Source organism: Argopecten irradians, chromosome 13 (assembly GCF_041381155.1).
Source record: "Argopecten irradians isolate NY chromosome 13, Ai_NY, whole genome shotgun sequence".
In the NCBI taxonomy this organism is placed as follows: Eukaryota; Metazoa; Mollusca; class Bivalvia; order Pectinida; family Pectinidae; genus Argopecten; species Argopecten irradians.
The window spans coordinates 16785174-16811338 of NC_091146.1; the positions used below are offsets into that span (position 1 = coordinate 16785174).

The window sequence follows — 26165 nt, forward strand, 5'->3', positions numbered from 1 at the left end:
CATCGATATGTCTTCCTACATCCTATAAATATTATTTACCACAATCTAGCTAATAAAATTCGTAGTAACGTATTCAATTTTAAAAGCTAATAACTAATCTCTTCATATATTACATTTTATATGTAATAATACATGGACAACAGTGAATATCCATAAATTCGGTACGAAACCCCAAAATCTCCTGTAAATATTGTAAACCAACTTATTTTCGCATGTGAATAAATTTCCTGTATTTCGCAGTAGTTAGAATTCACGAAAAAAAATCACGACGAAGGAGTTTAAACTACAAATACAATACAGTTTTTATCGTGTGAAGTGCGAAATTAATATCGCCGTGAAAAATTGTTAGGTGCGAAATTCAGTCGCTACTAAAAAATTGTTTGGTGTGAAAACGCGAAATTCAGTCTCTGCAAAAAATTATTAGGTGTGAAAACTCGAAATTCAGTCACTGCGAACAAGTTGTTTGGTGTGAAAACTTGTAATTCAGTCGCCACGAAAAAGTTGTCATGTTTACTATATGTGAAAACGCAATATTCAGTCGCCGTGAAAAAGTTATGTGTGAAAACGCGAAATTCAGTCGCCGCGATAAAGTTGTTAGGTGTGAAAACGCGAAATTCAGTCGCCGCAAAAAGTTGTTAGGTGTGAAAACACGAAATTCAGTCGCCGCGAAAATAAGATGGTTGGCATAACTATTCTTCTATACACTGTGATGTACAATGAATAATGGACTACTGGGTTCTATAGAATGACCGTCAGCTACATCATTAACATGTAAAGGTCAAACATTTCACATAAAGGGTCATTTAGGAGTAAAATCCCTCAAATCCATTAACATTTTGTTGTCTGGACAGAATAATGCATGCTAATAGTGTAAAATAAATATTATTTATAAATATTAAAATATGTTTAATTTAGCAATAATGTGGCCATATGTTCATAATACGAGTAAGATGAAATGTTACGTACGAGGCATCAATTAATGCTTATCAAAAAATAAAATTAGGGAGCTCAATAAAAATGGTTTGAAACTTTCTAAACTGGGATTAACTTACGCAAACATATATTTATATATGTTTTTAAAACATCGCCAACATTTTGAATATGTAACACAACCATTGATCAAAACATTTCTACATTTGACGAAACACTTCTACTTTTGACGGAAATTTCTACATTTGACGAAACACTTCTACTTTTGACGGAACATTTCTACATTTGACGAACATTTCTACATTTGACGTTGACAAACGCTTCTACATTTGACGAAACATTTCTACATTTGACGGAACATTTCTACATTTGACGAAACGCTTCTACATTTGACGAAACATTTCTACATTTGACGGAACATTTCTACATTTGACGGAACATTTCTACATTTGACGAAACACTTCTACATTTGACGAAACACTTCTACTTTGACGGAACATTTCTACATTTGACGGAACATTTCTACTTTGACGAACATTTCTACATTTGACGAAACATTCTACATTTGACGAAACACTTCTATTTGACGGAACATTTACATTTACGGAACATTCTACTTTGCGGAACATTTCTACATTTGACGAAACACTTCTACATTTGACGAAACATTTCTACATTTGACGAAACACTTCTACATTTGACGAAACACTTCTACATTTGACGAAACACTTCTACATTTGACGAAACACTTCTACATTTGACGAAACACTTCTACATTTGACGGACCATTTCTACATATGAAGGAACATTTCTACATTTGACGGAGCACTTTTATTAACAGTTTTAGGCGGGAGGGGCCATACAAAAGTTATGGAACTTTCCTTTACTTCTGTAATACTTTCCTAAGGCGAACTTAAGTATTTTGTTTTAATTTAAGATTGGTAAAACTGGGCCAATGACTGTACTTCTTGATAGAGGTCGGGTGACTACAACTTATTAATCTGCTATAGAGCATTTTCTATGGTGGCATACATAGCGTCTTGCGTCTATTATGCAATATTCATTGTTTTCATGAAGCTTCTTCTTGATAGCGCCAGAGGACTGAACCAGTCAAGTGCCAACCTTGAAGGCAAACAAGTAACAACCTTAAATAATCTCGGTTGTATTTTAATCGTCCAGTACGTCTAACAAGCTAACTGGTCCCAATGATAGAAATTATCTTGGCAACTTGTGTCTCCATCACTCCAAAAACATCGGTATCGGTCGCAAACACACACCTCATATGTCTATGGATTGCAGCAAAATTCCATCATTTGAATGGTCCGCTCTAGTGGCGCCATCCTAGGCCCTATTACTGTCCAATCTATATTTATTTACCCTTGTTTCAAAAGTATCCAATCATGGCCCGACAACCATGAACGTTCTGAAAGCTTTCCAATCAGATAATGAACCTTTCAATTAACCGGAATTGCGCTCCAAACAAAACTTTATAAATCGTCCAATCAAAATAAAACCAGCTACGTATTCGAATTGTCCAATCAGAAATAGATTTGTCTTCACACCGATCCTGTAGAGATAGTTTCAGCTGTTATTTTCTTAAACGTAAAATAGTGATGGAACAGGAAGTAGTCGTATTTTGTATTGACGTCACCAATGCCTTCTCTGTCTGTTAGCTTTCCGTACCGATAGGGCGAAAACTGGACACTGTGTCTGTAAAACGTCGAGGGCCAATGGATCTCGGGACGGCTTCGTACAAATTGTTCCCGTAAAGTTTTCAGCTCTTTCAACTTTTGACAAGCTGACCCGACAGCCTGCACAGCTCTTGCCTTTTCTAACATATTTCGGTGATAACTGAGATCGGCTTCCAGTTGATCTAGATGGCTTGTCATGTCGGCGTTTTTCTCTGTATAACAAGACTCAATTTGACGCAAAGTTGCATCTTTTTTGTCATCGATCATTGCGTGCAGTTCTTGTGCTCTCATGTTCGCCTTTTCGCGCATAGAATTGTGTGAACCTTCAAGTTTCGAGTGGAGGTAAGCCCAATATGCGCGGCACTTTTCCAATTCTTTAAGTGTCCTTTCTATGCCTTCTTCCAAACGGGAAATATCTCTTTGTGCACTTTCTACAGTAGATGTAAGTGGCGAAGCACGATGTCGCTCATGGGAGGAAAGACAACATTGATCACACACTGGCTTTCTACAGGGAACACAAAAACGCGTCATTCTAAAGCCCGGATGATCCGGGCAATCCTCGTCGTCCTTGCAACTTCTTAGTAATCCATATATCTTCGTATCTCGAATTTCATTAAGATCCATGGCCACATGCGCAGCATGAAGCCTCCGGTGTTTCTTTTCACATTTCCGACACAAATATCTGGAACATTCCACGCAGTAGTTTGTTGCTTGAACAGCTTCCGTGTCATCACACATTTCACACTGTTCGTCCTCCGGAATGTCTCTTCCTTCTTCGTCGTATTTTTCCAACATAGACAAACAATCCATGACAACATAGTTCTTTGGGAAATTCCCCGCGTTTTGTCCTTTGGGGAAAAATCTGGTTTTGCATAATGGACACAGGGCTGATCTGATCCCATCGTCATAGTTCAGGTAGACGGTCTGGATACATACAAGACAGAAAGTGTGACCACATTCCAGGATCCTCGGGTCCTTTAGTGTATCTCTACACACTCGACAGGTCAGACACTCTCTCGTCTCCTCACACAAATCCAACATAGGCCCCTGTCCACCAACTGCCATCCTACAAGTTCTGAAAGATAACAAAAACTGTCGATAAGTCTTAACGTGTTATAGATAAAAATGCGACTTCTATAATATTAGAGGTCCTTTTCAATCAAATAAATGTACATGCGTTGTTTAAATCAGAAAATCGCTAAAAATAAATGTACATGCGTTGTATCAATCAGAAAATCACTAAAAATTAATGTACATGCGTTGTATAAATCAGAAAATCACCGATACCTTTTGATCGAACGCATGGAACGTGACGGCCTGTCTTCGGTGCCTGTCAGAGGACCTTTCTAAATAATCGACGTAAAATCAATGGTTTATGGGCAATCTATTCCTTTCAAATCAAAGGTAGGTTTCACCCAACCAAATAAATATAGTTTTGTAAAATCCGATAAACGGGAGAAAAGATTAAAAAACATATTTAAAATACCTCAATTTAATTTCTTTATGCGTATGAGATTGAACACATGTGTTTTGAATACAAAATTGAAGGAAGTCCCTGATTTATTACGATGTCAGCCAGACAGAATAGTATGCAAATGAAGCTACGATGGATTGTGTTGTCGAAGTTTCGCGCATGAACAATGTTACGAATTAAAAGTAAACAAAATGGCTGAACGAAAGCGTGTGAGATGAAAAAAAATATATCTGAATCGGCAACAAAGAGGGGGGAATTGGAATGGAATCGGTAGCACCCTAGGATATCTCTAGTGAATGAAATTCAGAGATGGCATGTAGCAATCATCCTGAACTCATCGGGTATTATCGCGAAATATTCCCCGAAGAGTTCCGGATGATGTAGAAATAGAACAAACAAAAGCCACATCGAATCAAGCGGAACTTGCCCGGATCTGTTGGGACTCGTGTTGCACGTGGTGAGTTAACTTTCAACACATATGCCAGCGCACATACAGCCACAGACTAACTACATATATGTTTGGTGTACTAAGCTAGCGAGCGTATGTAAGTAACATGAAGTGTCATAGATTATATGATATGTATAAACAGTCCATCGCACTTCGATTTGTTGTTGTTATTTTTTAACTAAACATGCTCTGGCAAACTGTCACTGCTATCTGACTTTTTGTTGCACGCTTCTGTTTGTTGATGCGGCCTCGTTTTGGGAAAAAAATACATCATGTTCTATGTAAAGCTTGACTTCGCCTGTTCGTTTCAAATCTTTATCTCAACTGTTCACGTGTAACAAGAGAATTACAATGAAGGGGAATAACTCGTACGCGTGATACACGAAAACTAAATTATCTATTCTTAGACTGTTATACCAGTCTTGCAACACTAATACGGCTTATTTATAAACACTTAAGGATAAACTTGGATAGATTTTTTATGTTATGGAGATATACCACAAAAATCTGAGTGTACTCTAAATAAACCGCTTACACTAAGATGTTTGTGTTATATCTCCATAACATATTCTCTATTCAAATTAATCCTTATAATTCAATTTAATAAAGATAATCTCTTAAATATTCAAAATCCATTTTGAGACTATTTTGTCTATGAAATCATTACGCCATCATCTCAGCCAATCAGAAGCAACGTTACAAACGACGACGCCATTTTTCCCTTATGAGCTGATAAAGTAATTTTTTTAAACCAATGAAAATGCTCGTAACAAGCAAAGTTGAATTATTATTAAATAATGATAACCCAAATTAAGTCGCCTTTTACATCATATGTAACTCTTTCATTTAGATACTGAATGAAAATTCAAGCTTATAACATTAATCAAACTAAGACATTTAGATTGTTCAGACTACGCTATCGATGTGTTGGCAATACACGTATATTTAGATAACTTCTGGCGTGTGTATTCGTATAGATATAATTACATCTATAGATTAGATATAGATATATATACATAATTCTAATGAAAAATATGAAGCCTATTACAATTTTGGTGACAGCAGTACAAATATTGTACATACAAAGTTAAGACATCTATGTAGCCCGTTAAATTTCTATTTATTTCGTGTAAACCTAATCAAAAGTCCAAATTGTATCTGTTGACATAAGTATAAGAGTGCCTATCATTTTTTCTTCCAATGTAATAAATATGTAAATGGCAGAATTATTTTATTTGATAACTTGAGAAACTTGAATGTTGATGTAAATTTGAAAGTTTTACTATGTGGCAGTGAGCTTTATGCTGATCGTATAAGCCAAAGTATTTCAGACACGTATATCAATTTATAAAGTCCAGCAAAAAGATTTTGATTTTATAAAAAATGTTAATTTTGTATTAATTTTGTAATGTTATTAATATTGTCTGGGTCCATTGTCACTTGTCTCGTCATTGTATGCTAGGAGAAGGCTTTTATAAGTTGTAATAACTTTTGCCTTATCCCTTTTTCTTTTGTTTTGACAATAAAATATGTTATGATTATCCTATAGATGTGAGGAAGATGAGTCGTTTTAAAGGACAATTCAATACAATGGGTCCATCGCCGACAGAGCATAAATGATATTCATCATTTGAACAATAATTGGTGTTTAATCGTGTATATATATATGTCAAATTAACACAGAAAATAATATAAAATAATTCATTTTGCCTTTGGTACATGCGCAATCAGTACTTCATTCCGTATAGGATATAGTGCCACGGATTCTTTTCGGGATGCAATTAATTACTTTTCATACTTTTAACTTGAAATAAAATTAGAAGCTCAAACTTTTCAATGTTGGTAATGGTGTAAAGTAAGTATTTCTTGTAACTGAAGAAAAATATTAAATCGTCTGCTCCTGTTTTAGATAGTGAAAAATACCATTTGTCAGCGGTGGAGCATCTTTAAATTATTCAGCGGTCTACTGGAATTCTCTATTAGAAAAGTCTGAGCAGCTGCCGCATCGTTGTAAGTCATATATGTGCGTTGTTATAAACATTGTGTATTACATGTTCGCTAAAGCAGACAGTCTGAAGTATTCAAATGTTTGATAAAATAGTATGTAATGAATGTAAACCGTGAACTGACACTGGAGACTTCCTTGTAGCTGAACAGGACATACTCAGTGTAAAGCCCTCTACGTGTCTAATTAAAGAGAATAATATTGACAAAATATCCGGATACAAACGCTTTAGCTCTCAATTCAAGATGGTTAAGCATTAAATGAACACTTTTAACTATCTTATTAAGAAAATTAATATTTTCGATACCCCAGGCATGCCATGGTTACTTTCACTTTCGTTATTTGGATTTATAACGACAGTGATAGTAACCCCTGAAATATCGAGGATGACATACTCATAGAATATAGCCGATTTCTGTTCATTCTACAAAAACTGCTCCTTTGTATAAGGTAAATAAGAATCTCGTTTTAATGTTGGTTTTTCACATGGAGATTTGCGCTATTGTGTAAGTTTAAAAAAGTATCGTATTGGATTTGAACTTCTTACACATTAAAAGACACGCGTACATGTGTATGTGACGAGTAACGTATATAAACTTATAATATATAGATGCTTCGAGATATATAATCACTTGAAACCGAACTCGTAGTTAAAAGTATACATTGTCAAGCAAAATACTTTCAGTCAGTTTGAACTGAAAAGAGATGGACTTGAAATTAACATGAAACTCACATGATGAAAATGAACTTAAATTGAGATCAATTTCACGTGTCTTTAAAAAAATTAAGGACAATTGATGTACGTCAATGGACTAAATTACCTGTTCTGTTCTGTTGCCTTCAGTTTTACTATGAGATAGTCCAGGGGTGTAGAGATCGGACTAAATTACCTGTTCTGTTCTGTTGCCTTCAGTTTTACTATGAGATAGTCCAGGGGTGTAGAGATCGTAAGTGATCGGAACCCCTGGAACATCGAGGATGCGTTTTCGCAAGCTAGAGCTTTAAGATGTACCAGTGACAGCTGACAGAGCGTAAATAATGTTAATATTTGGATGTTCAATCGTGTGTATATTTCTTATTAACATAAAAATCCATACATGTATTTTTTTTCTTTTTTTTTTCTTTAGTTGTCTGCGCAATCATTACCACATTCCATAAAGGGTGTAGTTTCAATGATTTTTTCGGGGTGTAAGTGAATATTTCAAATTATTTTAAATATTGAAGTAAAATAAGAAGGTCAAATTTTTCAATGATTTTAATGGTGTAAAGAAGGTAACATTTGTTTTTAAAGAAAAATACTAAATAAAGTCTTCTGCTCCTGTTTTGAAGATGCTCCACCGGCGACAGAGCATAAACGATTCTCATCAATTTAACCATAATTGGTATTTAATCGTGTATATACATTGTATATATGTCTAATTAACACAAAAAATAATATATGGTAATTTATTTTGCTTTTGATGCATGCGCTATCCGTACGTTATTCCAAATAGGACAAAATGCAACGTATTATTTTCGGGATACAATTAATCATTTTTGATATTTTTATTTTGAAGTGAAATTAGAATCTCAAACTTTTCACTGGTGATAATGGTGTAAATAAGTAACTTTTGTAACAGAAGAAAAATACTAATTCGTCAGCTCCTGTTTTTGATAGCGAAAAATGCCATTTGTGAGCGGTGGAGCATATTTAATACAATATACACAGCGCCATATATATCTACCAACCGGCTCAACATATGCCTTTGTTTTGAATAGGTGTACGATCATGCATTTATTTTTTTGTTTCTCTTGTTTTTATTAGTGCAACCAATTTATCTAAATTATATACATGTATACATGCATGCATATTATTTTATGTAATATACAAATAATACAAAATGTATTATATAATTCTATTGTGAAATAAAGATCTACCAAATTGATAACTGCTTGCGATAATGACGCCATTTTGACTAGCAAATCGAAATGAGAATGCTGAGGGGCGTGTCTCATTAGTCTAGCTGATACATAACGTAAGTCTATAGATTTAACAGAGATTAATTTTATACAACTAATTGTAAGGCTAGTTAATTAGTTGATATGATTATTTGAAATACTTACCACAGGAAAGTGGAGACAGATTCGACACTGTAAAAGCACTGGCTCCTACTCTAGATATGTCGTTTCCTGGAAGAGGTTCACTCTGTACTTTAGTTCTATAATTCACACATGTCCGACACTCTATCTCAATGCTACCGTTTAGTGACATAAAATCACAAAACAAACAAACATTCGGAGTAACGGTTTGTTTACAACGGAAAATATTTCATCAGTCCTTCACACTTTCCATTTCGCTGAGGCAATATGGATCAGTGGAAATACCCTCTTTCTAAATTTAACTCGCTGACTTTCTGTAAGCCTGTTCGAGTTGTCTCCCTTCGTACGTCATCCATCAAGGCTTTTTATTTTTTTCTAATATATAGTCTATAGGCCACAGTACGAAAAAAAAAGAAAAGCAAACCTAATAGTATAAGAGTATTTAGTGGACTTTTAGACTATTACAAAATTATCAATTTCAATTTTATTGTCTTGGGGATCAGGTACATTTTGTATCAGTGAAGACAACGGCGTATGTTCTAGAGATGTGTGTTCATACCATGAAGACTGTTGGAAGTTTTTGCGGTCGACGAATTCCTTTTCATTATGCCACACTATTTCAGACTCTGTTCCGACCGATTATATATATAACTCGGATTTGACTTATTTGAAGTTGTGAGCTTACAGCTTACTCATCCTCGATACTCCATGGGTTCCGATCACTTACGATCTCTACACCCCTGGAAATATCTCATAGTGAAATTGAAGGCAGCTCAGTTGAAAATAATTGACCAATCACAGGCTAGCAAAGATTTCCTTTGGAGACTACAGAGAGAGCGACGCCTAACATCTAAGTCACACAGTCAACCACAGTGTACCGTTATACGCCTCTTTGGATGTACATCAAATGACTAAATTACCTGTTCTATTTTGTTGACTCCAGTTTTACTATGAGATAGTCCAGGGGTGTAGAGATCGTAAGTGATCGGAACCCCTGGAATACAGAGGATGGAAACACATTTTTTCCACATAAACAGACAACACCATCATGAAGTATTCATCAACAGCTCCAGACATTCGGAAATCTGGACGCACAGTGGACTAGAACATGCACACAGTCACGAACGACTACTGGTTGGGTCCCAGTACTGAGTATAAGCTTTATATCCATTGTGTCTTGAAGCATTTTTCTTCAAGTCAAATAGACAATTATCGGTTTTTTTCTCTCTCTAAAATATCAAGTAACTTCTAACTAACAAAAAAAAAAAAAAAAAAAAAAAAAATGAAAATCACAGAATGTCTTTTCAAATTTCAAAGTTGGTAAATCATTACTTTGAAACAATACTAATCTATGATAACAGAAACACATATTAGAGAGATTGGCAACTCCGCCTTTTTACGATCGGCAGATTTACCTCTGTGTTTGCTTAGGGGCTTTTAGATATACTTTTAAATAGTTAAATACAAGGGAATAACTTTGATATGTTACAAAAGTAATTTTCAGATGGTTTGAGTACGATTTTGGAAAGAAAAACTGATATTTTAACTTATATACTAAAAAAACAAAATGCACTTCCTGTTTTGAATGGTTGATTTTCGAAAAAAACAACAGGTAAAATTGGTCATTTCATGTTTTCAAAAATCATTAATAGGGAAAATTGGACATATGAATCAATTATGTAATATTAAACTTTGTATTGATGCAGAAATATCATGTTTCTTTTGTTAACCAAGGCAAAATGCCTATTTATAAACCGGTAGCCCATGGGCATCTGCCTGTCAGCAAAAGAAAAGGAGTTTCCAATCTCTATACATATGTTTTTAATGATACCAAAGTTTGCTTTTTAATCGGCGACTAATATTCTGTACTTGCATATTGAGTCATCTGCCCTTGCGGGTAGGTAATGATTGTGAAGTCATGTGTTTGCGAGCGTAATGTCATATTTTTTGGAGAAAACGACGTGCGCTCACAAAATAATGACGTAACAAATCGATACCTACAGTGTACCCACAAGAGAGCTAACTCTGTAATATGTCAATTGTTGATGACGTCATTGGTAATGACGTTGGCTTTTGACGTTTTTGGAAACGTCACATTTCTTGTGTATCTACGGTGGACCTTGTCCTTCATTGAAAAAGTCGCAAGTGTATGATATTTCTTCGTTCACGGTGCCTTCTCAGACGATGTAAAGTATCGATAAAGTTATTTCGGCGAACAATCGCTTGCCTTGGAACCAGGGATTCAGAACATAATTGTGTAAGGGTGATTTTTGTCGTGTAAAAACAGCTGTATTTATTTTCATGCATTCATGAACGGTTGAAAACGTCGGTTGCTAACCTTGGTTCCTTTTGTCAGTTGCCATATGGGTTAAATTTTAACGCAGATTAAAATGGAAATAGACTTCATATGGTGTCTACCTTGTCTAGTTCCATGTCTGATTTTGTCTTATTTGACAAGTTGGTGGTGAATGGATTTAAATGGACTTTTTCGATTATTTAAAAAATGACCGAAACTGGGAAAAACCACTTGCGTACACTCGACAATGAATTAGGCCTACGATGCGTTCAAAATTTCAGGATATAAAACTAAATAAATTACTTGACGATGCATGGACACGCATAAATCCACTTAGAGTTGCAGAGATACAGTAAATGGTGTGGAATATCTACCATGCTCCATGCAACGTTAGACGTCTAGGCCTAAATTGTACGTTAGTAAATCCTTATTTTAAAACATCTAGGCCTACTTGATCACATTTTTCAAAGTCATAGCGTTGCCTTGAAAGATGATTGAAAGATGAACAAAGCCTAAATGTGTTAGTTGTGATGGATCTAGGCTAACAGATTTGATAGTAGGCCTACAGTACACATTATTATTAATTTAAATTTCCCGCCATATTTAGTTTATTTTATACGAAACTAATGCATTCAAAAAAATAAAACGTTAAAATTGCTGCAATGAACGGGCTCAAAGCCAAACCAAAATATGCTATCAAATGTACATTATTTCAGGAATGTTATAATATGATTTTTAAATATGCCCGGTCGTTAATTCGAAGGTTATTTACATCGGTGCAAGGTCACCGATCACTTACCGGAAGTATGCATTCGGCGACTTGAAGGTTGTCTGTAGCTGAGCGAGGGAGATTCGTAGAGAAAATTTGTGCTGATAAATTAGGTGCATCTTCGTTGACAACGTATTTGGACTAAAGCAGAAAGGTGATTAGACACAGGGATTAAATGTTTTCTCATTTTAGCACTTTTACCTGTTGAAACTAACAAATTAACTCGAGTTTTGGTAGGTTCATTGTAAATATCAACTGAGTATTTTTTGACTGGCCATGCTCCATCGGTCAGCTGTTCACGGATGATGTTTTAAGCAGTTTAGTGAGTTTACGTGATTTATTATGACCAAAATGTCACACTGTTTATGTAACAACCGTTGTGTATTATAATAATATTGTCAATTCACATGTTCCCATGCTCATATTTATTTCTGTGATGATTTATGACAAAGCCTCAAACATTGATTCGCTTGCTTTTTGTGTACCTGACACTGTACACAGCTGTACAATGAATCATATTACACTCTCTAAAACCTACGTGTTGATACTCATGCACAGTTGTAACTACAGTTCACTCTTCAATATACAATGTCCATGTATATCAGTCTTATAAACGGTGCTGTCTTTGTTTAAAAAAAAAATAATTTGAAAAATCAATTTAACTTCATTTAAACCCAATCACCCCCCACGCCCTCATGAGTTACCCTAGAACATCAGGATAAGCAGTACAATTGCAATTTCATAGGGTACTTTTCTGTACTATCTGTATGCTATCTAATGTAATTTAGCCCAAATCAGGCGGTACCGCAGCCAGGTTTAACCGGCAAAAGTACCGGGTACGGCCTGATATTGAAACCCCAGAATGTATCATAGTACTTGCATAACACGGGAGTTGACTGATCAGTCCATTTCTTAAATAAATTATCAAACGTTATTTTTCTGACTGTCGACGCGACATGATGTGTCAAAAGTTGTATTGCGGTGCTATACCTTTTACCATTGTTGGAGTAAGTTTGCCAGCAGACATGTAAATTTTGCAAGCTGCTAATATATACACATAACAGATTTGTCAAGAACGATTTGTTCCATAAGACAAATTAATTTCTGAATTTCAAATTTGAGTCCACCAGTAATCTTATGCATTTATGTCCCTGGAGGCAGTGTGATATGAAGGGCAAACCCTCGGGAAATATTCATATCACACAGTCACTGGGAATAAATTGTATATTATACCAAAAATCCTTGATTTCCTATTTTGGAAATAATTTAATTAATTTGTAACTCCATTAGAAAGATGGGCAGTCACCATTCAGTGCTTGTAAATTTAAGAACTTTATGTCAGCTAATTATCCGTTATTGTGAAAGATTTATGTTCAAAAGCCCAGTCTAATATTTTGAACAATAAAACTGCTCCAGAACTGGGTGTGTATAATCACATTTCTTTATTTCAGTAAAATTCAATATGAATGCTGACTGTTTCAGCTACACTCCGACTAATGCTGTATTCCGAAAAGCAAAGAAAGCAAATGCATTGTAAAAATTGATACCTAAATGAAGCAAAATTGTTACAGGATATGAAATTATGTGTTTGTGTTTATTTTGCAAAGAATTTCATCATAAAAAAGCAGATATCAAATTTATTCATATATGTCGCGCGTATACGTATACCTCCCTTATTTCAGACCAAAATCCCTTAAAATGGTTATCAATCTCCCTTTTTTTTTTTAATTACCAACCCTAGAAAAATATGGCATGTATGCCATTGGGGCTTGCGCCCCAAGGAAATATGATGCTTTATTTCCCGGCTTTGTGATCTGTGTTTCAACTAATCACAAACACTGTATGTTAAAAAATGTTAAAGGTAGGTTTCGCCCAACCAAATAAATTTTTTTTTGTGAAATGCGATAAGCGGAAGAAAAGATGAAAAAACATATTAAAATATCTCAATTTAATTTCTTTATGTGTTTGAGATTGAACAAATGTGTCTTGAATACAAAATTGAAGGAAATCCTTCGGAATATTACGGTGTCCGTCAGACAAAATAATATGCAAATGAAGCTGCGATGGATTGCGTTGTCGAAGTTTGGCGCATGCGCATTGTCACGCACTAAAAGTAAACAAAATGGCTGAACAAAAGTGTGTGAGATGAAAAAAAATATCTGAATCGGCAACAAAGTGGAGGAAATTATAATGGATTCGGTAGCACCCTAGGATAGATCTATAGGGATTTAAATTCAGAGATGGCATGTAGCAATAGAAGAAACAGAAGCCACATCTCAAGCGGAACTTGCCGGGATCTGTTGGGACTCGTGTAACGGCATTGCACGTGGTGAGTTAAATTTCAACACATATGCATATGCCAGCGCACAGATAGCCGCAGACTAACTACATGTATATTTGGTGTACAAAGTTATCGAGCGTATGTAAGTAACATGACGTGTTTTAGATTATATGATATGTATAAACAGTCCCTCGCACTTCGATTTGTTGTTGTTGTATTTTAACTAAACATGCCGTGGCAAGACTGTCACTTCCATCTGACATCTCGACATTTTGTTGCACGCTTCCGTTTGTTGCTGCGGCCTCGTTTTGGAAAAAATACGTCATGTTCTATGTTGGGAAGCTTGACTTCGCTCTATTTTTAGAGAAGTATTTTCCTGGTCAAGCTAGGCAACTGACCACCCATATTGTTCGCTGTATGCATTGAAAATGATCTGAAGATTATATCTATGTATAGGATAAATTTCAATTTCGTAGTCTTTATATTTCATTGGGCGAAACCTACCTTTAAAAATTTGGGGTGTACATTGAATTATTTGGTTTGTTTATTTTTACGTCCTATTAACAGCCAGGGTCATGTAAGGACGTGCCAGGTTTGTTGGTGGAGGAAAGCCGGAGTACCAGGAGAAAAACCACATTGTACATTGTACAGTGTACATTGAATGGGCTGATTTATACCTGAAATGTGATCATGAACAGGCAATCTCATTGAAATACAGACTCTTATTCTTAGTCTGTTTTATTATTCTCAGAGGATCAGACAACATCATTTTCCCAGTAGAGGTCACATTCTGGTGACCTTTCAAATTGACCAATCAAATTATTTTCATTTATGAAGTCATTTCACCCTAACAGCACAACACATACGGTACCTACATCTATAATATACATGCGGTGATGAATTTTTTTCAGTTGATGTACAGGGAGAAAATGTTTATGAACAGGGCTCGAATTTTGCATTTTTTGTCACTTGCTAAAAATAGCAAGTGCCCTAAATTTTTACTTGCTGAAATATATTTTTACTTATAATTAATATCCGTATTCAAATTACAGTTATGTTATATATAAAATCCTTTATTTTTGCATGATGATGTAAGGTGTATAAGTACATAATGTATATCAACAACATGACTGTAAGAACTGGGTCCCCATATTTTTCATTAAAACAATTTTTCACAATTATTAATAATTATGCCATTTTTACAGTTGTCCCTGATAAAACCACTTGCTAAACTATGCAAGTGCATATTTTTCCACTTGCTATTCTGGTATATCTACTTGCAAAAAGCAAGTAAAACAGCCTGAAATTCGAGCCCTGTTTGAATTATTGACTTAATATAGGACTCATAAAGATCACAAGAACGTAGTCGACCTTGCATAAATGCAATGTTTTCAGATCCTCTATTAAACAAAGTGAGGCCATATTTGAATCAGATTGGTGAGGAGGTAAAATAGCTATAAGTAAGCTTAGGGCAAAACAAAATGTACTAGGCAGTATTCAGATTGTGCTGCGACTAAAGGTCAGCTTGTGTGGCCAAGAAATTCTATAAATATTATATATATATTTATGTAAAAGTAGATGGCCATTGGTTCAACATTTCGTGTGAAACAGTTTGGGCGAGAGCAGTCTGCCGCCAGCCGGGATCAAAGCTAGAAAGCGAATATATTGATCACTTATTTTTGTTTACTTGCAATTAATAACCTGCTCCATAGGATTATAATGAGTGGATTTCGCCATTGAAGAATTAAATTTAGGTAGAGTATCAGTTACACTGGGATAATAGATTTGGAATACCAGTATATTGAACAACCCTAACCCTGCCATCGCCATGTCATGAGATATATAATTAATCTTATGTATGGCAAAATGAAACAAAACCAGGGTGTCGACAAATTTTCAAAAGATGTTGATGAAATTACTAGGGGCTTTTTTTGGGATTTAACCCCATAGATATCTATGGATATAAATGATTTCATTATTATTGAGAGACAAGAGGGGCGTTTTGTTGATGAATTACGTGCTATGGTAGTTACCGTAATATTATCTTCTATATTAATAATTACATGTATATAATCAGAAAAGATATGGTGTGAAAAGTAAGTTATAAAAGTTGGCCTGACTGTAAATATGTAAATTCCTATAAACTTATGATCTGTGATTTGATGTCTCCTCAGTGTATATTTTATCTTTAATCAAGGGTAATATGGCTGCATATATCATAGACAATTTTATGATTGTATTCAATAATTATAAGTATCTCTTTGATGAAATCAAAGGTTTCATTGATCAAAGGGAAATAACTCTAATGTGAATTACCTGGATGACAAGTACAGTTTGTTCTTTTCTATCTTTTCAGATGGCTGCCCAAAAACAGGTGAGTAATTAATTGTACAGTTTAATATTCATTCCTTATGTACTGAAGAAATAATTACAATGCATATAAACTTGTACATTATAGAGAGTGAATTAAAAAATAATTACAATGCATATAAACTTGTACATTATAGAGAGTGAATACAATGTACTCGTATACATGCTTACCCTGCAGGGTTTCGAGATCCAAAAACGACTGTGGCTATTAAAGAAATATTTATATGTCCAACTTGGTTTCGGATGATTGTGACGTCATATTTTGATGATTTTTGTGGTGTCATAGACCATATGGTACTCCATAATGGAAGGTAAATGATCGTTTTTAGTTCTCAAAACCCCCATATCAATCATACAGGTAAAAACCTTATCATTTATGAACATATTTATATAAAAATGTTGATTACCAGGTATTACATACAATGTATTTATACAGGAGCAGGTTGGGCATAGTTTGACGTCGTTTCAAACTGGCCCCAACACACTCCTGTTACAAAAACCACACGACTCGCTCCTTTTACAAAAATTATATCTCTAATTTCGAACTGCAAGTATTACAAGTTAAAAACTGATCATTGCTGGCTAAATACATACTACAAACAGTGATACACGTCTACAAAAAAAACCTACCAGGCGTGGGAGTGGGAGGGGGGGGGGGGGGGGTCATGGTCAGCTTATAGTTCATAAAAACTGTACATACTGATAATACAGTTTCAAATAAATATTTTAATATATTAAAGTTAACATTTCTCTCCATATGGTTGTTCTGGAATAAATTTAAAGATCAGAGTTCATTTGTAAGAGATTTATATGTATGCCAGTATGGAAATGAACTGCATCGATCAGCATGGATCATACATTTATAATCCACCTACACTTGATCAAAGGGATGGATGTGTAATTGAAATACACAACAACATTATATCGTAACACATTGCTTGCATATGGTGTGCACATTGAACTGCTGTTATACTGATTTACTATATTGATCAGTCAGGACTCAAATTTCAGGCTGTTTTACTTACTTTTTGCAAGTAGATATAGCAGAAAAGCAAGTGAAAAAAATATGCACTTGCTTATTTTAGCAAGTAGTTTTTTTTCATGGACAACTACAGAATTGAGATAATGATTGTGAGAAATTGTTATAATGGAAAATATGAAGATATAATTCTTACAATATTGTTGTTGATATTCATAATGTACCCATACACCTCATATCATCATACAAAAATAATTGATTTTATGTTTAACAAAACTGTGATTTGAATTCTGATATTTAATTGCAAGTTAAATTTTTTAGCAATTACAAATTTAGGGCACTTGCTATTTTTAGCAAATGACAAAAAAGGTAAAAATTCGAGCCTTGGATCTAACAGGAGATAATTGTAGAGTGATCTTATTTCTGTGACAATTTTAAAAGGATTCTAGATCTGTAATGTGGAGATGCATGATTGTATATTTTCCAATGATGGCAAAACTCGCAAACTTATTTCATTTGCTTGTTGACATAGCAGGGATTTTTTTTAGATACATTTGGGGTTAAATAAATTTAAGGTTCCAATCCCTAGAAGAGAAATTTTGCTGTATTTTGCCAATTTTATACATTTTTCCAATTTAACAAAAACTCTAACGTATATATACTATGTTTCAAGAAAGTGTGAAATGTTTTTTTTCCCCAATTTAAAAGATACAGGCCTCTGAAAAAAATTGAGTAAGAAAGCATGACTTCTAGCTAGATTTTGTGGAGTGATTGGTACATAGTAGTAAACTTTCCACTTCATTTGCTGCGGCTGGGATCCAGTCTGTGTTCACTTGCTGAATTGAATGAATTTTCTTCTGGCCCACCAGTTTCCTCCCTTTCTTAAGACCCATCATATGGTTATATATATCCAAGCCGTCAAAAGTGATTGGTATAAGTTATACGCTTGTTTCACGATCAATGTAGTAGAAGTAAAATTTATACAGTAATTTTATAGCTAGATACCTGGTATGTTTCCCTGTAAGAGAAAACCAGAGAGTGCTTTGGTATGCAAAAGAAAAATGGTGTATAGTAACCGTGATGAGGAATTATGCAATTTAACATCAGGTCGATGGAATTGAACTAAGCTGACATCTGGCTGACTGTCAAACCGGAAAATATGCTGATTAGTCGTCACTTACCATAAATAGCTTTAATTCACCTACATTACTGTTACACCAGCTATTACAGAGGATTTTAGTTTACTTAATTCATCAACCATGCCCCTAGCTATATATATATTAATTACTTGATTTAGAATATAGTTTTTATTGGAAATTGAATGATTCTGGTTTCTGTATTTATCCTATATGCGATTATGTATCACTGCAGTTTATACTCCACATTTCACCTTTCCTTTAATATCTGTTTGTACTATTTCTTTAACATTGTAAGAATGCTGAATAATAGATTAAAGGTAGGTTTCGCCCAACCAAATAAATATTTTTTTTGTGAAATGCGATAAGCGGAAGAAGAAAAAATGAAAAAAACATATTAAAATATCTCAATTTAATTTCTTTATGCGTTTGAGATTGAACAAATGTGTCTTGAATACAAAATTGAAGGAAATCCTTCGGAATATTACGGTGTCCGTCAGACAAAATAATATGCAAATGAAGCTGCGATGGATTGCGTTGTCGAAGTTTGGCGCATGCGCATTGTCACGCACTAAAAGTAAACAAAATGGCTGAACAAAAGTGTGTGAGATGAAAAAAATATATCTGAATCGGCAACAAAGTGGAGGAAATTATAATGGATTCGGTAGCACCCTAGGATAGATCTATAGGGATATAAATTCAGAGATGGCATGTAGCAATAGAAGAAACAGAAGCCACATCTCAAGCGGAACTTGCCGGGATCAGTTGGGACTCGTGTAACGGCATTGCACGTGGTGAGTTAACATTAAATTTCAACACATATGCATATGCCAGCACACAGATAGCCGCAGACTAACTACATGTATATTTGGTGTACAAAGTTAGCGAGCGTATGTAAGTAACATGAAGTGTTTTAGATTATATGATATGTATAAACAGTCCCTCGCACTTCGATTTGTTGTTGTTGTGTTTTAACTAAACATGCCGTGGCAAGACTGTCACTTCTATCTGACATCTCGACATTTTGTTGCACGCTTCCGTTTGTTGCTGCGGCCTCGTTTTGGAAAAAAATACGCCATGTTCTATGTAAAGCTTGACTTCGCTCTATTTTTAGAGAAGTATTTTCCTGGTCAAGCTAGGCAACTGACCACCCATATTGTTCGCTGTATGCATTGAAAATGATCTGAAGATTATATCTATGTATAGGATAAATTTCAATTTCGTAGTCTTTATATTTCATTGGGCGAAACCTACCTTTAAGAAATACAAACCTTTAGTAAATTTATACATTTTTGAAAAGTAACAAAATTACTTTCAAAAATTTATTGACGTAAGCGGGTCTGCTTTTTTAATTAAATAAACCAACTAATTTACTGTTAAATCTGTGTGCTGCCTACAGGTTAGTATTGACTGGTAGATCTTGCTGAATTTCCTGTGTGTAAATTGCATGCTTGAGTTTTGTTGAATGATTGTTAATTCCATCCCACTCTGCAAACACAAAAGGTAGTCTACAGGTAATATACTGAATCCAATTTGTTTATATTTCGTTTGAACATGCTTGTAACCAAACTAGGCCATTTAATGAGGTGCCAGCTAGGTTAAGAGATGGAACAAGTTGGAGTACTTAAAGAAAAACCACCAACCTGCAGGCAGTATCTGTCAACTATCCCAAGTAGGGTTTTGAACTCGTGATCCAGAGGTTGAGGGCTGCTTTGGTAAAATTTTTGGATGACAACTTGGCTACAGCTAATTCACTGTTATAGATTTATTTTGAGTAAAAAAAGTCTTAAGTTCACTGGATACTTATCTGGACAGAAGTTTCATATAAGTGCACATATATGTACATGCCTACTTCCTGATATGTGCAATTACGTGATTAATGTACATGTATATGTATGATATGATACATATGGTAGGCAATTTTATTAATTTGCATATTTTATTACCTTCAAGACTTTATACTCTTAAAACTGTTTATGCAGTATGCAAATATGATATCAGCAAGATAATTTTACCTGGTGTCAGTGTCAACATATACATTGTTGTATATTCAATTTTAAAATATATTCGTGTGTTGGTTTAATTTTAAAATATATTCGTGTGCTGGTTTAATTTTAAAATTTGTATTGATGAATATTTCAATTAATTTTTTCAGTTATGATATATATATTTATAAGCATCAGTATATGATGTATTGTAAACTGCAATGAAGTAATCAATAAGTAGATCTACTAGATATAAACGAACAGGAGGCACGACTGTAAGCTAGTAATGTTGTTACAGCGAGACCATGCATACAATTGTACATTGTCGTGTGACATAAGGTAAGGTAAATATACCATATTATTCTACTTGTAATATAGACATTAAGTTGTATTGATGATTATAATTAGCGAGGAATTTTCATAATTTTTGCAACTGATTGCCACAATCGACTAAACTTTAAATCTGCAAAAATTGAGAACATTTGTACAAAATAATATGCATACTACACTATAGCCACATCATCAAATCTTGACGAACATTGTCTAAAAAAATTACGCAAATTTCATCGTTCATTGTTTCTTAGGTCAAAATCACCAAAAATTTAACCCTCGAAAATAACCGGATACAGTAAGTCAGTATTCTATTATAAAATGAGTATATACTTAGTTCTTATATAATTACCACTGATGTTATAAACCACAACTCAGATAATCCTATCATTTTTGTTTACATTCTGTTGAATCTTGTGAATTGGAATTTTCTAAGACATTCAATGTAAATCTCTTGCGCAGGACTTGATTGATAGGCACAAGTAGCTATTTGTATTATAATACCTCTTTGGACCATATCTCTTCCATGCTTTATCAAATGAAGTATCAAGTTTTGCCTTGATCTGACAGTTCAATGTATGGTGTATTATCAGGACAGATTATGATTTGCCATTTCTGTGAGTGCCATATTTTATATCTGGCTTTCATCTAATGGAAGTGTTGTGCTGGCCAAGTTGTCAAAATATCCCGACATATTTATCACAAGCCCTTCACCTGTCCTCTGAATTCCATGTAGGGTACATAGTTGATCCTTCCATGCGATCTCTTTTACTTATGATTATGAATCCCATGTGGGGCTATTGTAAGGTACTGACTACTTCTTGGTGGTTTTTCTGTGGGTACTCTGGCTCTCCTCAACTACCTAAATTGGGCCTGTCTTTAAATGATCTTGGCTGTTGATATGGTGATGAAACAAACAAACCATCTGATAGATACACCTTTTTGTCTATGATATGTCTGGTCTCCAGTCCACATTCTACAGTTTCTTCATGTACTTCTTGGGGTGATTCAGAAATCATTGAACCTAACAATCTTTAAGATTTTGATGTTAGTGCTATCTATCCTCTTGTATTCATCTGTCATTATACTGTTGAGGGTATCTGGGCCCAGTTTATGAGCATTCCTTAAGTTTAAGGAATCCTTTAACTTAAAATTCTCGATTGGAAAGCATTACAGATTTTATGAAGGTTCCTTCACTTAAGATTTTTCTTTAACTTTTTGTAATGGTTTTTCTATGGAGAAGATTAAGTTAGGTTTAAAGTTAAGAAATGTTCATGATACTTGCCCAAGCCCCTTTCAGCTGCCTTTGTATGCCCATATCGATATCTATCGGCTACTATTCTGTAAAGGACTTGCATTGTGTGTTAATTTCAATCACTTAAAATTGATTTGTAAAAGACCTGAATGTTAATTTCAATCACTCAAAATTGATTTGTAATGTATCTGTGTGTTAATTTCAATCACTCAAAATTGATTTGTAAAGGACCTGTATTTTAAATTCAATCACTCAAAATTGATATGTAAAGGATCTGTGTGTTAATTTCAGTCACTCAAAATTGATTTGTAAAGGACCTGTATTTTAAATTCAATCACTCAAAATTGATATGTAAAGGATCTGTGTGTTAATTTCAATCACTCAAAATTGATTTGTTTCATCATGTCAAGTTCCAACACAATTGTCATTTAATTTCATTCTTTATTTCTTTTTTCATACGCTTCATGTAATATGTAATATGAAGACCCATTATTAATGCCTAAGAATTTTATATTTAATTATAATGTACACATTTTTACATAATAAAATAGTAAATTACTAAACTGCCTGATAATGCGAACTTATTTATGGGGGTATATATGGATAATAAACCTTTGTATTCCCATTTATGAGTTGTACTTCATAAATCTTTGAAATGGTCCGTTAAATACTCTTATGTGAAAAATTTTATGAAGCATTTTATTGAAATCTGGGATAATTAGTAACTTCTGTTGTCATGGGGGCAACAAATGGAATACACACACAGAAGATAGATGGAAGCATAAATTGATAGCAAAAAAAGGCAGACAAAAACACACACACAAGGATTAAAATTGATCATATGTAAATTTGTATCCAAAGTTTCTTCAATTATTTCATTTTGCACCGATGCTGGGACTAAATCTAGGACCTCTGGCAAAAGTCAGTTAAATTGAAACCTGTGATGCTCTAATATGATATATAATGACAGGCAAGCTTAGTTCATCTTAATAACCAGGCAATTTTTGTGTGGTATGGTAAATGTTTGTTAAAATTTACATGCATGACAATAGATAATGTGAACTGATGCATAAGTTTGATATTGTTGACAGGATGGTTATAGTGAAGTGAATTTCCTGTTATGCATAGTTGTACAGTGTCTAAGTAGTTTTACAATATAACTTAAGGTCCCAGGAACAAATACATCTTAATTTGGTTTGCAATGGGTCGTTTATATCCAATTAACTACCCTTAAATCTGTTTAATTCTTCATCCCAAACTACCCTACATGTATTATAAACTATTGTAGGCCCAGAACTACTTCAGTGTACGTTACAAAGACAGTAGCTATATATATAGGCTATACTGTTATACTTGTACCAGTAAGGATAGTCCTTTTGTCTAAGTGAGGTGTCATAGTGGCAGACCTAGACATTAGGTGTGTTTCAGTGAAATAACACTATAATGTAGTTAGCCCAGAAATACTTCAGTGTATATACATCACAAAGTAGTCTGTGTCCCTTTTATACTTGTACCAGTAAGGATAGTCCTTTTGTCATCATAGTGGCAGACCTCGACAATAGGTGTGTTTCAGTGAAATAACACTATAATGTAGTTAGCCCAGAACTACTTCAGTGTTGTAATCACAAGTACATTTACTTGTACCAGTAAGGATAGCTTTTGTCTAAGTGAGGTGTCATAGTGGCAGACTCGACAATAGGTGTGTTTCAGTGAAAATAACACTATAATGTAGTTAGCCCAGAACTACTTCAGTGTAATACATCACAAAGTCTGCGTCATTTTATACTTACCGGTTAAGGATGGTCCATCTTTTAATACATGTATGTCTAAGTGAAGCATCCTACTGACAGTCCTCAGCAGCAGGTGTGTTTCAGTAAGATAACACTATAATGTAAACATGAACATACTATTGACAGTGTTCCTATATTCTTAACCAGGGTATCTTTTATATATACATTGTAGATCCAAACACATTGCTCTTACATACAACTTAATAAAATAGTTTAACACAGCACAAAACAATCATTTGAACAATTTATCACAACTATCCTGATATTAATACTGTAATATATATAGAGAGCTTATCTGTCCTGTCTTAGAACTAGAATGTCCGGCTTACATAAACAATACATTATGGCATTCCTGTTTCTTTTATTGGCACAGCTTCAATCTTTATCCTAATGTACCAGACCTCAGACTGCTTAGAAAAAAAAACTATGTTTTGTGATGCATAGCAAACCTGTTAATCAGAAAATATAATCCATTTTCTTCTTCAATTTGAGACTGTGATACAGTGAGGTGCTGCTGTATAAATCGAGATGACACTGGGTAGATCTGACGGATGTCGTGTTGTGTAAGTCTGTCTGTAATACCAGATTTGTTATTCAGAATAACCACTTGTGTGGGATTTTTGCCAATCCTATATTCCTGTTTCCATCATTGCCAGTGATGCAGTGTGCAGCCTGGTGGTTGTTTGTGTGTGGGTCTATAGGTACACATTGTCTGAGACATATGTACACATATTGTTACAAGTGAAGGGCGTTAATGTTCCTGGCTAGGCCTGCCAAACTCAGCAACAAGATACCAACGCAAGGTCTGCAGTTTGTGGACATATCTATCTCAAGGTAAATATATCTGTTGTCATTGATATTGACCTTAATTGTCATTTAAATCTGCTGATAACTGCGGCGGTCAGTTTGACCTTGTCTATCTGACCAATTTACTTCCCTGCACTGGACATATGACTGTTGTGTAGAGTGAGCAGAAATCTGATCTAAAAGCTTTCTACCACCTGTTGGTTTTAAGGCAATTGAAGATTCTACATTATCATCAACAACAAAAAAAAACACTTGCTATAAAAAAAAACCAACTGTTAAATACTCACAGGTAAGATAGAACCAGGTAATAAGGTAATCCTGGCACTAGTTACTGAAGATCACTCATTTCTGACTCGGCCAGGAATGACATGATTTGTTTCTGTAGGTGTTATGTACATGATCCTGAGTACTGGTTACATCAGTCAAACTCCTCATCAGCAAAGTCTCAATTTCCTTACAGGAGTTGCTTCCCTTTGATCACACTTCACTCTGTATTAAAACAATAATGAATTGCATTCAAATTTTATCTGACTGCGCCAAATCATGGGTATATACACTATATATATATTGATAACGTACTGATTTTTAGCTCACCTGGCCCGAAGGGCCGGTGAGCTTATGTCATGGCGCGGCGTCCGTCGTCCGTCCGTCGTCCGTCGTCCGTCGTCCGTCTGTCCGTCAACATTTCCTTTAAATCGCTACTAGTCATAGAGTTCTGCATGGATTGTAACCAAATTTGGCCACAAGCATCCTTGGGGGAGGGGGAACAGAACTTGTATAAATTTTGGCTCTGACCCCCCGGGGGCAGGAGGGGCGGGGCCCAATAGGGGAAATAGAGGTAAATCCTATAAATCGCTACTTGTCCTAGAGTTCTGCATGGATTGTAACCAAATTTGGCCACAAACATCCTTGGGGGAGGGGGAACAGAACTTGTATAAATTTTGGCTCTGACCCCCGGGGGCAGGAGGGGCGGGCCCCAATAGGGGAAATAGAGGTAAATCCTTTAAAACGCTACTTGTCCTAGAGTTCTGCATGGATTGTAACCAAAATTAGCCGCAAACATCCTTGGGGGAAGGGGAACAGAACTTGTATAAATTTTGGCTCTGACCCCCCAGGGGCAAGAGGGGCGGGGCCCAATAGGGGAAATAGAGGTAAATCCTTTAAAATCGCTACTAGTCATAGAGTTCTGAATGCAATGTAACCAAATTTGGCCACAAACATCCTTGGGGGAAGGGGAACAGAACTTGTATAAATTTTGGCTCTGGTCCCCCGGGGGCAGGAGGGGCGGGGCCCAATAGGGGAAATAGAGGTAAATCCTTTAAATCGCTACTAGTCATAGTGTTCTGAATGGAATGTAACCAAATTTGGCCACAAACATCCTTGGGGGAAGGGGAACAGAACTTGAATAAATTTTGGCTCTGACCCCCCAGGGGCAAGAGGGGCGGGGCCCAATAGGGGAAATAGAGATAAATCCTTTAAATCGCTACTAGTCATAGAGTTCTGAATGGAATGTAACCAAATTTGGCCACAAACATCCTTT

At 35.0% G+C, this 26165-nt stretch overlaps 2 protein-coding genes across 6 annotated transcripts in view; one reads left to right on the forward strand and one right to left on the reverse strand.

Moving 5' to 3' along the window:
- Window positions 1-1556: 1556 nt before the first annotated feature.
- LOC138305551 (E3 ubiquitin-protein ligase TRIM45-like) overlaps window positions 1557-26165 on the reverse strand; it is a 61082-nt gene continuing 36473 nt past the window's right edge. For 2 of the 3 annotated variants that reach the window (XM_069245836.1, XM_069245834.1), the window contains exon 3: window positions 1557-3696. In XM_069245836.1, coding sequence (XP_069101937.1) covers window positions 2487-3696 — 1210 coding nt within the window. In that variant the 3' untranslated portion in view covers window positions 1557-2486. Of the gene's footprint in view, window positions 3697-8651; window positions 8896-26165 lie in introns of those variants that run through there. The other variant, XM_069245837.1, reaches the window with a different exon arrangement.
- Window positions 10720-26165, forward strand: part of LOC138305549 (pyruvate kinase PKM-like) — an 84888-nt gene continuing 69442 nt past the window's right edge. The window contains exon 1 of one of the 3 annotated variants that reach the window (XM_069245823.1): window positions 10720-10884. In XM_069245823.1, the coding sequence (XP_069101924.1) occupies window positions 10777-10884 (108 nt within the window). In that variant the 5' untranslated portion in view covers window positions 10720-10776. Of the gene's footprint in view, window positions 10885-11705; window positions 11847-24536; window positions 24653-26165 lie in introns of those variants that run through there. The other 2 variants (XM_069245826.1, XM_069245827.1) reach the window with 2 other exon arrangements.